General features: G+C 36.3%; 1 protein-coding gene across 3 annotated transcripts in view; it reads right to left on the reverse strand.

Moving 5' to 3' along the window:
- The window catches only part of aldh1a2 (aldehyde dehydrogenase 1 family, member A2), a 42,114-nt gene extending 28,039 nt beyond the window's left edge, over positions 1 to 14,075 (reverse strand). For 2 of the 3 annotated variants that reach the window (XR_015494534.1, XM_087258681.1), the window contains exon 1: positions 13,879 to 14,075. Coding sequence is in view for 1 of the 3 variants with exons in the window: in NM_131850.1 (NP_571925.1) it covers positions 13,879 to 13,995 (117 nt within the window). In the remaining 2 variants the exon portion in view is untranslated. 3 annotated transcript variants of the gene reach the window in all.
- Between the last annotated feature and the right edge of the window lie 2,071 nt (positions 14,076 to 16,146).

Raw genomic sequence — 16,146 nt, forward strand, 5'->3', positions numbered from 1 at the left:
CGTTAAAAGAAGCAGCCCGTAAAACAACCGCCTCAGATTCCAAAAAGATGGATTTTTCAAGCTCGATAAAGAAGAGAAGGAAAATACATCCTTCTTTGTGCACACAATGTTCAGTTGCTTACGCTGTGACGGATAAGGTGTTAAAGCATCTGCTGGCTCTGAGCTCTACATGCACACATTCACTCCTTATGCCATTTGTGTGGAGGAAAACATCCAGTGCAAAGTGAAGTGCGGCCCTGGGCCTCCTCAAACTCTCCCGCATTTTTACTAATGTAAACTTACAGGCTTAAGTACAATTTAATTGGCTGTAAAGCACGAGGCATGTTTACTTTAGAACAGGTATAAAATGCCAGTTAACTTGGAGGCGGTTCAAACTTCCTCAGTCACTCCCACCCTGCATCTCCCCCAAAATTGGCATGAATAAATCACTCTTGGACAGGGTAGGTATCAGTCTGTACCATGCTGAATCCTCTCTGATACATTTCCATCAGACTCCCTTCACCCTCCCTCCCAGGCCTCTTGCATTAAGGGGGCCACCTTTAATCTGACTCTCATTTGGAGCACTTCATAAAAGTGTCAGTGGTTTCGTCGAGCAGAGGGCCTGTTACAAAAACAGAAAGCCCCGTAGAGGAGCGAATTAGTTTTAAAATTTATAGAGGCCACTGTAGTGGAATGCCTTAAATCAGGGGCGGACTGTGACAGGCCAGTGGGCTGGGGAAGAATGCAGATGGTGGGTAGCTTTATGCTCTTCGTAACCCCACACTTACAGCACCCCGGAACGGAGATGAGGGGAATGCTGGGTGAGCCGAGGACTGGGCCACCATCTAAATCACCACTAGAAAAAGACGGCCATTAGAGGCCATTTGGCCCAGTCTTCCCTGAGCTCTGGGGGCTCTCGGACTTTTGTCTCTTCCCATTGAGAAAGTTGATAAAGAGTGACAGGCCGGTGCAGTAAATCAACTCTCAAGCTTTCTTTATACTTTGGCTTTGATTAAAGAAAAGGGATAAGAACGCAAGTGCAAAAGTGCAGAAATTCATATTGATCACCGCTTCTTTTGCCGTAACACTGCTGGAGGCTTCAGCGGGGCTGTAAAGGACTTGAGTAATCGTGCTTCATTACTACACTTAAGCATTATTTTGGGGGATTTGTTCTTTACTGTTGAAACAGAATATTTCTCGTCACAAAAATGTGCTTTTTATTCATTACAAGATTAATTTAAGCCTCTAAAGTTAGAAAAATAGAGTTTTTTACAGGTCATAATGTCTCCTTTAATAATGTCTACTTTATTGAATTCATTTTATCAAATGACCAAGCCAAATAAGCTTATATAACTTGATAACTTGATTATAACATACTTGATAACTTTTAGTGCTTATAATATAGCCAACAGCCAACAAAATCAATAGACGAATTACCAGTTTGTAAACATTCAGGATGCGTGCGTACGAGGTTGCAGAAAAAAAAAAAAAACGGGAGCGCTAGCATTTACAGCGAGGGAATGACATTCGATGCGGTACAAAGTTTGTTGTTGTATTAGAGATAAGTTATATTGATTATTTATTATATATGTTGTTTACATAATACTTTCAGCATATTATAACAGCTTGTCTCCCAGTGATAAGCACAGTTATTCGGCAAAATTGAGTGAGCAGCATTCGTCTGGCAGGTCCATTTGCAATTGCACCCTCCCAATGGATAATGGATAAGACGAAATGGCCAAGCATCCAGCCCGAAATATACAACTATCACATTGAAGCTCCAAGTGATTTTACAAGAGAGAAGTTAAAGGCCTACAAGTCTTTGGATGCCAACAATTGTGTGCAAGAAATAATGCTCCATGATAACCAGATTCCAAACTTTGTAGTGCTAAAAGCCGAGGTTCTGACTAGCCAAAGACAAGAAGACAGAACTGTACAAGGCCTGGGTAATCATCAACAAGCAAAACAACTGCATTCTGACAGCGAACTGCACCCATACGGCAGAGTATGTGTAACTTACCAACGCAATCTCATGGCAATTCATATGAATTCGTAAACGATCTAATTCGTACAATTTAGTACGATTTGCTCACCACCCAATGACGCTTGCGGTTAGGGCTGGGGTTGGGTTGAGGTTTTTAAAATCATACATTAAAATCGAATTAGCCACTAAACTGACAACAGTTAAAATACTTACTATTCCTCGTGAAATCAGGCCAACTTTCATGTTTCATTCTTAGCATTCAGTGTCCGCAGTTTAATCAACCATATTTAACAGTTTTTGCTGAAATCATTGCTGCAATTAAAAAAAAGAGTAATGTGTATGATTCAGCATAGTGTGAACTTACCTTTTATAACATGAGAACTGCAGTGTCGAGCATTTTTTAATTAAGTCCTCAATCCATTCAGCTCTTCTTATGGTTGTTAGCCAAATACGTCTGCGGTTGGCATTAAAAGCAGCGTGGTGTATGGTAAAATTTAGGTTTTCTATTTTTGCACTTTCGATTTTGGCATCCTACCACACAACATGACACGTTTGCCATTGAAACTGGTCTTTTTTTTGCGGTATGCGTAGGTTGGTAATTCTTCTTTAGCTTGATTTATAGACCAAAATCATAAAAGGCTTTCTGTTTTAATGTGGCATAAATTATCCATATTTGTCCTTTGCGAAGAGACATCTCATCAGTGACCACAACATGTTTAAAAGAAATGAAACCATAAAAACATTCCAATTACAGCACTGCTAAATATGGACAAGCCCAACTCAAGTGTGAACATGGTCGATGAAGAGTCCATAAACAACTATATTCAATTGTCAAACAACTTTAATATCAGCTGCGGTTGAATTTAAACTCATGGTGACAGGTTTCAGGATGCTGCTCATCATTACAAACTTTCAGACAGTTTAAAAGAGAGAAGATACCACAGTTTTCTTATATATTTTAACTCTCATCCACTTCAAGAGAGTGTTCTAACTCAATATACTGTAGCAGAGTTTGTTCGAGTACTGAAAGAAAACGAAAACTAACCGTCAAGCTGTGACATCTAGATTTTGTTTACAACAGCAGGAGGGCAGAAAATGTATTATCTTGTAAACAAAACAGCCACTTGATGCAGTACACAAACAGAAAGTGAAGCGCTGCCAGCTCGTCCTACGCTAGCACATTGTACTACAGGCCATTAGGAAAGCGGACAGAGAGAGGATAGGCTGAATTTTTTTATACGCAGGCAGGCCACAGCACAAGACAGCTGCAAACATTTAGAATCACTCCAGGTTTTTTTATTCAAGCTGTCAGTCTCTCTGTGCTGACTGCGCTCGTCTGCAAAGCTAATTAGATGGCGAGATATGCGGTGCCTATCATAAACAGATTGTGGAAGAGGGACCCACAGCACACGATGACAGCATCACTAGGCTTATACTCCTTATTGCTGAGATTTTTATCACCAGCATTACTTCACACAGGAAAGAGGGTTATCGGCCACAAAAGCAGAAGGTCTACTTGGTTCCTCTGGGAGAGTTAGTGCAAGAGAAGAGACTGCTTTTGGGCTAGTAGTGACTTAAAATGGCTCTAGCAGTTGTAGAATGCTGATCTGTTTCTCATCTGCACCAGCGAGCTCTCTGGAGGATTCATTCGCACAACTGCAGGAGGAAGCGGAGCAGGAACGGGGACGGAGGATGCCAAAGCTCACGCTACAGCCAGTGAAACATCTGTTTGGCCGCCAGCGCCTGCTAATGGCTCAGACACATGAGAGATATTTAATGGCAAACATTTCTTGGCCATTGCAAAAAAGATTCTTTTTTTTATGTATGCTTTATCTTTTTGGGGGGAGGGGGGAATTCCGGAGCCAAACAGGGCACCTGCAGCACCCCACTCGGCTTGAACAGGAAGTTTCATATCTTTTCCAGAGAAGTTCACTTTCCCTTTGCAACTTGGGTTCATTTTAGGATGTTGATAATCGCTGATGTTACAGGAGAAGAGCGAGCTTAAAGGCATAGTTCAGACAGAAATGAAAACATAACATTGTGGTTGAATAACTTAGACCACCCAAAATGTAGGTAATTTAGGGGGAAATTTTATTTGGTATAATCATTCCTATTAACAATATATTTACTAAGGCTTTGAGCTCAATAAACTAATAATTAGCTGCTTATTAATAGCTAGTTAGGTAGTAGTTGGGTTTAAATATTGGGAGGACTAGGGGTGTAGAAGAAGTTCATACTTTATAAGTACTAATAAACAGCCATTTACTTAATAATAGGCCTTCAATAGACCAGTAGTTAATAGCTAACTAAAGTGTTGCTTAATTTTCTTCTTCAATAGAACATTCAGGAAGAGTTTTAGCTTAATTCCATGTTCCTTGGACATTTATAAAATGCAAGCCAACAATTATCATTAAATCAGGAAATAAATAGACCCTTATGACCTAATGCTGTGGCTGAGGTTTTTCAAAATGTGGCATTTCCCTTAACAACCAAAACTGGACTAAAAAAAATACACTTGGCTTGGGGAAAAACACTTGGTGAACACACAAACATAATGCTGTAAATAATTTTGAGTGTCTGACATAGGTCAATTATTGTGTTTCATGTGACCTCTGTGTATTGCCAGGAGTGTCAGGTATTAATTTTATTTTAGACCATATGTTTTTTTTTTGGTCCCACTTTAAATTAGGTGGCCTTAAGGTGACACTTTGTTTTGATGGTCCATTTGAGTATTAGTAGACTGTCTGCTTAATATCTGTTGATATGCTCCTTCAACAGACATTTAACTGACTATAAGAAACTTTGCAAGTACATGCCAACTTACACTAACCCTAACCCCAACCAAACAGTCTACTTATAATATACTGAGAATTAGTTGGCATGTAAATGCAAGGTAACTGAAATTCAACAAACGGACCATCAAAATAAAGTGTGACCATACAATGTATTTACTGTGTTCATAATGTATTACAGAACTCTTTTGGTGCTCTTGAGGTGGGATATGGGTAGGGTTAGGGATAGGTTTAAGGGATGGTTTTCAAATGTAATTAGAGAAATGATTACAGATGTAACTACATGCAGGCATTTATAAGTACAATGTAAAAACACGTATTTAAACAATAAATTATTAATTTCAGTATAGGTACATATTAGTTAAGGCCACTTAATATAAAGAGGGCCTTGTATACAGTACATGCATCAAATAATAAATACAATGTACTTAGTGTGTTTATAATGTATTGCAGAATACTTCTGATGCTGTATAAGGGGTATACGGGTAGAGATAGGCACAGGTTTGGTGGGTAGGTTTAAGGGTAGGTTAATGTGTAAGGGATGGTCAATAGTCTAACTACAGAAATTAATTAGAAATGTAATTACTTTCAGGTAATTAATCAGTTATAAGAACAATGTGAAAGCATGTATTTACACAATTACATTGTGTTAAATGACTCATTTCAGTGTAAGTATCTATTACTGAAGGCCACTTATTATAAAGTGAGACCTTGTTTTGACCTGGTTGACCATCAACCAGTGACTTTAAAACTTGGCATTTTAAGAATGAACAAGGACCACAGTTTTAGCTAAAACCCTATTTATGTTGTACTGAAGAAATAAGGCCACCTGTATTTTGAAATAAATTAGCGACAAATTCTTTGGTGAACTATACATTTAAGACATTGAAGCAAGGCTGCATTTCTCTATAACTTTTGTGTAACTTGATTCATTATTTACTACAAGTGTGATGTCAAACCGTGGAACACATATTAACCTAAAATACAAGCTCACAAAGGCTAACGCTGTAGTATCAAACTTAGTTACAGAACTGCATATGAAAGAGGTTAAAAATGGAAGCACAAAATGAAGAAAGCATTATATTAAGGCTTGAATGTTACATCTTAAAAGTTGCCTTCATTTGAAGTGGCTGTTTTGAACTAACATGAATAAAGACAATTCTGTAATCGATGTATTAACCTTTTTATGTATTAAATCTTTTACTTAATTAAATTACCCATGAAGTGTTAACCTAATAGTTCCAAAAATTGAAAGGTTTGTGTCAGAATTTTTATCATTCCTAAATTTCTATCTAGTGTGTGGCACAAAAGAAGATACTTATTTTGATGATTGGTTCAGTATCAACAATACTGATTATTGATGCTTGTTGATACAAAAATAGTTTACAGTGATACCACAATCAATGCATTTTTCAAAATATAAATTTTATATCCACACAAAAAGAAAGCCATTCAGGTTAGGAATAATATTAGGGTCTATTTTTGGTGTAGTTTTTAAAACTAACTGAAATATATTGCAAAGCTTTACACGGATAAAATATATATTTTAACTGCAAAAAAAGGTCATACGTTTTTAACATTTAAATAAATTAGCATGTTTAAGCATGATATTGCTAATAATTTGAACACAATCAAATGTTAGTCCCCAAGACGGGAAAAAAGCAGTGCAAAGGCAAAAGATAATCAATGAGGAAGATGTAAAGAAAAGATCAAGCGTAAGAAAGGGGGGAAATTATAAGTCAAAGCAAAAGAGGGTGTGAGAGAGAGAGTCCTCACTGTGCCGCTTATAATAAATCAAGCTTCTCAGCGCATGCTCTACTCTGGCCGCTGTTTGATGTGAAGAAATGGTGGGTTTTGAAGTGAAAAACTCCAGAGGTATGGGACAGACTCTCGTAAGTCAGGGCCACTGACCCTAACAGTGAGACACGGCCATATATTACACCCTGCTGGACAGCTTCTAGAGCAGAAAACCCCCCTGACTCCCATCTGTACTATCTCATGCACTGACGGATTGATGAGGCCTACCTCATTCACTCAAGCTGTCTCCCAGATTAGCTTACAAAAGTCCTCACTTCAGCGCACACTACTGTCCTGGCTGGACGCTTAAGCCCTTATAATATAAAGACATGTCCAACAAATGGCTATCAAGTGTCTCTTCCTCCCTGAACCTCTCAGTAAAGAAACCACACACACATACACACACACAAATATTCAAAGTACAGTTTCTCCATCATTCACCCATTAATATTTGGATCAATGTTGTTAGACTCTACTCATGTATTGTATTGACAATAACATCTAGATTTTTTTCAAGACATTTTAGGTAACACTTTTTTTTATATATTTTTGATGATCCCCTTTAAACTTTCTGTTGAGTAGCTTTGCAATGGCATTTCAATTAGTTCACATTAGAGTATTAGTGGACTGTCTAGTTCATTTCTACTATCAATTTATTTTTAATGGTCCAAAACATTCTACTGACTTTAGCTTGAGTTTGGATGAGCGCGTCACTTTAGTTAGTTACTTGACATACAAAATTCACTTTTGGTGAACCAAATATGTAAAAGAATGACCATTAAAATAAAATGTTTGCTTAATCAAATGTTATTTCGAATAGATAAATCACAATGTGACACTGGACAACAAAACCCGGCATGTTGCACAGGTACATTTTGGGTAATAGTCAAGATTTATTTTTATTTATGCCAGAATCATGCAAACGTTAAGTAAAATTTTTCTTTCAAGTTACCTAGTCAATGATCCACTGCAAACATATAAAAACATATTTTTTTATTAGAAAAAATGCATTGCTGAGAAAATTTGAACACTTTTTAGGGGCAACTTTCTCATTATTTAGATCAGGAGTGCCCAAATTTTTTCTTATAAAGGGCCAAAAACCAAACTTGATGAAGGCTTGTGGGCCAAAGGTAATTATAATTGCCATGGGTGATTTCCTAATTCATTTTATAATGTTAAAAATTAAAACATTGCTTTATATTAACTTTTTACAAAACATTTTACAATGAGCTTACAACAGTAAAAACAAAACCTCATTTATAACAGAATTACACTAGTTTTTGCCTTGATTTGCTTGCCGATGTCTTTTGCATAGTTTTTTATCTGTCGAAGTGGTACATTATTTACATAATTAAAAATCAGATTCATTTACAACATTTAATTGAAACATTTAATTTCAGTTTTTTTAATTGCTGAGCTACAAAATAAGTTACGTCAAATTAGAAATGATGATCTCTGTGTTAAAAGCGTTTGCCCCAACCCTTTCCATCATTCTCAAAGAATGAGTGGGAAAAATCAAAGGTTACAAGGGGGCCGCGGGCCCTTCTTTGGGCATCTCTGATTTAGATGTTTTTTAACTTTCAGATTCCAGATTTCAATAGTTGAATCTAAACCAAATATTTCCCTATTCTAACAAACTATACATCAATACAAAGCTTAATGATTTTTAAATATTAATTAACTTTCCAAAAAAGAAAAGAGACACGTAGATGATTTTGTGGCGGAAACCGGAGCACCAGCAAGAAACCCACATGAACCCACATTGCATTTGCCTTCAGTTGTTTTATGTAAAGAATTATAATGTTGTGTATATGTATTTACTATATTGCCATTTTGTCAATTTTGTCAAGCCTCCTGTGGACAGGCAAGTTTGCTAAAACACTTAAACAAATGCATTTGGTTGTCTGGTGTAATTGTGATGTCCATTTCAAATAAATAACAATAAAAACACAGGGAGAACAGGCAAACTCCACACAGAAATGCCAACTGACCCAGCTGGGGCTCGAAGCAGCAACCTTCTTGCTGTGAGGCAATCGTGCTACCCAATGCGCCACCATGACATCCAATTTTGTGGTCTATATTCACAGATTAAGTTCATTATTATAGAAGTCTTCAAAATGTCATCATATTTATTTCCACCAAAAATATAAACCATGGATTGCTTTAACCCAAATTTGTACAAAATATGTATCAACCCAATAGTTTAAAATTTTACCTAACTATTGGGTTGGTCCATATTTTAAATAAATCTGAATAAAACAACCCAACAGATTGAAAATCTGGAGTGCCAGGGTGAATAATTGACAAAATTGTGAATTATGAGTGAAATACACCTTCATACGTTAAACATCATTCAGTAAAAATCCTAGAATAGCAAAGATCCTCTGCACTTCACTTTTTTATTCAATACCATCAATAAATTCCCCTGACTGAACAACATTTAATCCAAATACGCAATTTCCAATTGCACCGCACTGGGGAAAGTGAGAGAGTAATCGTCTGTCTCCTGTTTCCTTTCTTCTTCCAGGTTGTAATCTCAAGAGTCGGCTTCACTTATGTGCTATAACTGAATGGTGTGAGTACATCATCACCCCTGCCTGCTGGAATCCAACACCTCTCTTTCAAAAACACTCTTGGGTCCCAATCAATTACACTGATATACACACCTATCAACACAACCTTTCCTTTTCTCTCTTCCAAGAAAAAAAGAAGAGAAAACATCAATAACCAGCGATCACCGGAGACAAATTTATGGCTTCCTTAGTGCCATTATCAGCCCAGTGGGCCAGCAGACAGAGAAAGAGAGAAGAGAAAACTCCTTCAACAGACTAGCTCTCCCGTGACCAGTCAAACACTCTCTTATACGCTATGTGGAGTCAACAGGAGATTCTAGAAGACAGTAAAGTGAATATTGAGCTCAGGTGTCTGCAGCAAACAACAGGACTTTGAGAAATATTGGTGTAAGTGATAAGCGGAAGCTCAATTGTAAACGTGCAATGGCAGGGCAGAGGGAAGATAAGTTGCCTATATCAGTGCACTTAATCTCAAGTCCATAGCAAATACACAGTGGTACAGGTGTAGTGACGGTCACATGATGAGTTCAAACCTGGGGTGAAAAGTTTACTGGGTGCACAAAGTCCATGTTGTTGCAACTTTGCAGTATAATATTCTAATAATTCACATTTTTGCATAAGGAAAAACACAATTCACTATAAAACAAATAAAGGATTGCTGGAGCACGAAGTCCATGCTTTATAGCAATTTTACTGTGCAGTATTTCCAACTATTCACATTTAACATGAGGAAAAACTCCATTCACTACAAAAAATTAAGAACGGGTGGAGCACAAAGTCCAAATTGTAGCAACTTTGCAATATAATAATATAATTATTCACATTTTGCATTATGAAAAACACAATCCTCTTGGGCTGCACGATACTGATAAAATCTAACATCAGAATATTTTCTTACTCTGTGATACATATTGCGATGTGACTAATATACATCTCTGCTTTTGAAAGAGTTTAGGATTTTAGATTAATTGTGATGTTAAAAAATAAAAGCATAAATAAATACAATAAAGACAAAATGACAATCAAGATAAACAGTGTTTATTAATTTTCATAGTCTAACAGTATTCAGCTACATTAATTAAAGGATAAAAATAATAGTAATTTTATAATAATAGTAAATAAATATAGTAACAATAAATAAGTCAATCAAATTAATCGCCATAAACGTTATTAATGGTACAATGTCTTGTACCTGAACAATTTGAAAATCCTCATAGGGTAACAGGCCTCAAAAAACACACGCAAATGATCAAGTATAATCCAGACTCAACATTGCATATACTGTGATGCTACTATTGCGAATGATCACATTGTTATATCGATGCTGAAACGCTATATTGTGCAGCCCTACAATCCACTATAAAACAAATGAACAATTGATGGAGCAAAAGTCCAAGCTTCATAGCCATTTTACTGTGCAGTATTTACAGCTATTCACATTTAACATGAGGAAAAACTCCATCCACTACAAAAAAAATTAAGAACTGGTGGAGCACAAAGTCCAAATTGTAGCAACTTTGCAATATAATAATATAATTATTCACATTTTGCATAATGCAAAACACAATCCATTAGGGCTGCACGATACTGGAAAAATCTAACATCACAATATTTTCTTACTCTGTGACATATTGTGATGTGAATAACAGACATCTCTGTTTTTGAAGGAATTTATGATTTTAGATTGATTGGGATGATTCTGTAGGCGTGTACATCTGCATAAAATCTATTAAACAAATTAAAAACAGATAAATACAATAAAGATAAAATGACAATTGAAGTAAACAGTGTTTATTAATTTTCAGAGTGGAACAGTATTCAGCTACATTAATTTAAGAATAAAAATAATAGTAATTTAACAATGATAGTAGTAATCAAATATGGTAATAATAATTAATTAAATAAAATTAATCACCTTTAATGTTATTAATGGTAAAATGTCTTATGCCTGAACAAATCCTCATAGGGTAACAGGCCTCAAAATCACTTGCAAATGATAAATTATGATCCAGACTCCACATTACGTATACTGCGATGTGACTATTGTGAATGATCACATTGCAATAACGATGCTGAAACGATATATTGTGCAGCCCAACAATCCTCTATAATACAAAGATGCAAAAAAATTAAGAACTGGTGGTGGACAAAGTTGCTGCAATTTTAGTGCACAAAACTTGTAATTAGGCTTTTTTCAAGTGTTAAAACACTCTCCATGACCAAAATAAGAAGTTTTATCAAATGCAGCACTTTAAATATTAATGAGGTCATAAATATAAATAATTATGAACAATGTGTTTTTATTATTATTATTATAAAATTAATAAAATTCTACCACTATGACTGAAAACCAGATAACACATCCACAAAAACCTATAACAATAAAAATGTGTATTATTAGTATTACATAGCCTGCATAATTGCTACCATCTACCTTTCCCTGCTTGATATCCTTTTACTTTAAATGCCAGAACTGGATGTGATTCAGTATTTGCATAAGTGGTTGACAACGATAGGAATGAGAAGTTAAGTATGCCCATTAATGATATTTCCATAACTCAATGTCTCTGGCATAAAGCACTGCTCATTAAAAACACAGAAAACACAATTTAAGAAGTCTCCAAGGAGTTTTGCTAAAAGGGTTTAACCTAAGACTTACACAAATAATAAAAAACTTGGCTCTGCACAGGCTACATTTGAAAGCATATTGATTGGGCATATTTGGACTGTTACATCAGAGTCTGTGCTGCACTGCACCAGGCACACAAAATCAAAATTAAGATGGGGGTGGAGAAAGACGCAGAGAGAATGAGTGAAAGAGAGGGATGGAAGACGGTATGAAGGGAGTTTACATCACCAGTGCCCAAACTGAAACCCAACACACACCCATACAAGCAGCACACACTGGATAATTCAAATTCCTAAGCATGAATCCTTCTCACACTCCCATCTGCTTCTAAGGGAAAGTTTGAGATGAGAGCGGGACAAGGAGCAGATGCAGTGAGTGTGTGTGTGTGTGTGTCACAGGTGTCTCAGCTCTGGCTGAACTTTACTCTCAGTGATAATTGGCCTGCACTGCACTTTGACTTTATCCTCTCACCTCACGGCAATAAAAATATTACTGTCAAACCCGCGGCATAATTTAAGGTGACCTAACTAACAACACAACAAAGTTATATTCTATAATCATTTGATGGAATGATTCAGCACATTCATATTCACAGATTGGCTACATTAGTGCATAAACTGCTAAAAATGTTACAGCATTATTACATACGTTGAAAAGTAGTGTCTAAAGTAAGTTGACTGTCTTAAATTCCTTCGTTTTAGATTGTTTATTATGCGCATTGCATGTTTTCAATGTTATCACAACTTCATTCTTTTGAGTCGTAGCCAATTTACGCATTTGATTCGATTTGCAAATAAAATGTCTGTGAGGTTAGATAAAGTTTGTGTTTTGATCACAAATATTAATCTTGTCCAAAACATAATAAATTTAAGAATTAACTCGGCTGAATCACATAAAGCTCCGTTGAATTAGAAAAAGTTTGAGACAAAACTTATTTACCGGTTAAAAAATGTCATTTTTAAGTTCGATATAAACTTCAATGATCTGTGTGACTCCATAATAGGTAACAGGTAGCATATCTAGATTATCTCTCTCTTTAAATTGACACAAATGAAGTTTGTTTAACATTAGAATGAAATGCGTAATAAAAGTTGGTATTGCCAAAGGCGCGCAATTTGCGTACCGTATTTTCCGCACTATAAGGCGCACCTAAAAGCCTTAAATTTTGTTATAAAACGGCCATGCGCCTAATAATCCGGTGCGCTTTATGTGTGCACGGAGTTCAAAAATCTGTCTAATCTGGACAGTTAGAAGACCAACTTAAATGAATTCGGAGCTTGCTGTCATTCCGGGAGGACTAACAAAAGAACTTCAACCGCTGGATATTGGTGTAGACGGCGTTTAAAGTGAAGTTGCGAGCTGCGTGGGAGCAATGGATGACAGACGGCGAACACACTTTTACTAAGACTGGTAAGCATGCCGGGCGAGTTACGCCACCATATGTGAATGGATTGTGGATGCCTGGGCTAGGGTGTCTGCTTTAACTTTTGTCCGAGCTTTCGCAAAAGCCGGAACAGCCACCCGGCAATGAGACTGACTCCGACAATGATGAGAGAGAACCCGGCGTGTTTGATGACGAAACTGCCCAGCTGTTCAATTCAGACACAGAAGATGAGGACTTTGATGGATTTTTGGGAGAAGACTGATTGAAAAAAATAATAATGTGAGTGTATTGTTAAATAGTACAATAAAGTTCAACTAAACTATGTTAACTGTTTTGCTTCCATTACCTTTTTTGCAGGCAGTGTATTTTAGCGTGCGCCTTATAATACGGTGCGCCTTATGTATGGGTCAAGTACAGAAATAGACCCCGTAATTGAGACTGCGTCTTATAATCCGGTGCGCTTTATAGTGCGGAAAATACGGTACTTATAAAGACAAGACCATCGCCAAAACTCGCAACTTGTAGACCAAAAGCATATCCAAGAACAAGTCTGCTGATGAAGTCATAAGGTACAGTACTTTGACAAAGTTTTATTAAAATTAAAAACTTGTTTTAAGTAAATAATGTTTGAGTCTCTCATGTACTTTCCCCTCACATAGTTTGCGCGTTAAAACTGATTATACGTGCTATCTAACCAAAGTTTGCATTTCCCCTATCATTCTTGAAAAAGTCTGACAAACCTTGGTGTACTTGATCTCAGGATTGGGTACCGGTGAGGGCATCAGATGGAGAGATGCCATGAGCGCAGCCGGGTCGTTCTTCACCTCTCCTGGCAGTTCAACTTCACTGGAGGTCATCGCGTCTATTGAAGATGCCGGTTGGGTTTTTTTCCCCTGCCGATGTGCGATTACAACTTTGGAATCCTTCCTGTGTTTATAACCAGGTGTCAGCCCTGGTCCATTTTTATTGGGCAGGGAATAGGGCCGTCCTCCTAATATAATTAAAATGGAGCATTTACATAAACGACTCTCTCTCCCTCTCTGACCATAGTGAGTGAGTGAGAGAGAGAGATACCACCCACTCTCAAGACAACACTATGAAGGAGATTCAGGATTTATCAGGAAGAAATTCAGCTGACAGGCAGTAGTAAACTGCACTGTAAAAATGTTTTGTCAGATAACCAGAAAATGTGTTTCATGTGGTAAATGCTCAATTCAAAAAGTCAAAATACTCCATTACTTTAGCACAGCCCTATTTAATGTCACAAACACAATAAATACCTGGCTCGTTTTAAGGTGTAGATCAGAAATAAATATGATACTTTTAATAAGATATGATGTTATTAAATGATGAGATTTTAAAGAATAAAATCTTGGCGCACATTTTAAGATTTATTTTTTTTAATTTTAAATTTTTATTTTAGTTACTTTATTTTGTTTCATTTTATTGTTTGAAGGTTGCTGAAATGCAGTTTCCATGCTTTATTAACAGTAGGGTATGTATAAATGTTTCGCCTGCTAAAATTATAAACGTAGATTACTAAATATTCGTATTTCCTTTTCAAAGTAAGCTATTCATTCATTTATTTTCCTTCAGCTTCCCTTTATTTATCAGTGCGCACCACAGCGGAATGAACCTACTTTTCCAGCATTTTTTTATGCAGCGGGTGCCCTTGGAGCCACAATAAGCCAGCACTGAGAAATAAAGAAGCTATATAAGCCACAATATTAAAAGAATAAAGATCAGCCAGTGTTTCTCTCCACCTGGGTGCTCAAACTGTCACGTAAACGTTAAAGTTTTCTTTGGCCAGGTCCGTTTGCCCCTTTTGAATCTCACAGATTCTCCTGTAACATATCTGCCCGTCAGAATGTTTTTCCACAATCTACATCAAGCGATCTCAGGTTATTTCCTCGTCGTGCCTCCTGCAGTGCGGGCACTCCGTTAGCATTTACTTCAGAATATCCAATAAACATTAAAGACCATCTAAAAGGGCTTTTAACACTCTCGAGGAGTTTGTGGTTTAAAGGATTTGCAAACACAGACATTCACACTTCTACTGTGTAACTGTATGGTGGATAAGGACCGAAGCTCTGCAAAACACTGGATCACGGCAAAAACATCTACGATTAGCCACCATGTCACTGATAAATAAAACAAATACTGTGAAACTCATTCACACATTCACAGGAGGAAACATTTAGGAGTTTAGTAGTCTTGAATGTTGTGGAGCATTTCATGACTATCTTTAGGCAATTTGGAATAATCACGGATTGAGGTGAATATATACAGCCTACATAATTGTTTAGCACCTTAAATTTATAGGAAGCCTAATATTGTTGATAAAATTATATGGCTCCAATTTGTAGCCTACAAATAAATAGATTATTTTTGAAAATGTTCATTCACACACTGAATTGATTGTGTCCGTTTACTTGAAAACGTTTTAGGTGCTCTGTATGGCCTGCAACAATCCAAAACCAGAGAAAAAAAATGACTCAGTGCTTAGCATATACAAGTACAGCCCTCACAAATCTCTCTTTTAAATTCATACTTTTAATAGGAAGCTATACGATATTATATTTGTCTGTACTGAAGCCAAATCTGGAGCTTTATCTAACATATAACTTACGATTACATTCCAAAAACTTCAGTACACCCAGATTTAGATGTTATAGAAAAATATTAAATACAAATTTTAAAAAGAGGAACAATCAACAGAAGCAAAAGAAAAAAATAGAAAACATTTGTTGAAATTACGTAGGTTGTAATTTTTTTCAATATTTTGCTTAAATTTAATTGTATTATCTTTCAGTTTCTAAAAATGTTTGGTGACTAAAATATTATTTTAATAAATATTTCTGTTTAATAAATTTGTTTTGTCTAAATGCACCAAAATACTTGAGAAATGGACAAATACTCATTTTTAAACGGAAGTGTAGGCCTATACTCGATTACGCTGAGCACTGTAGCTATACTTACAGGGATAGAAAGTTTACGCAAAAATTAAA

This window comes from Danio rerio, chromosome 7, assembly GCF_052040795.2.
Source record: "Danio rerio strain M-AB ecotype USA chromosome 7, GRCz13ab, whole genome shotgun sequence".
In the NCBI taxonomy this organism is placed as follows: domain Eukaryota; kingdom Metazoa; phylum Chordata; class Actinopteri; order Cypriniformes; family Danionidae; genus Danio; species Danio rerio.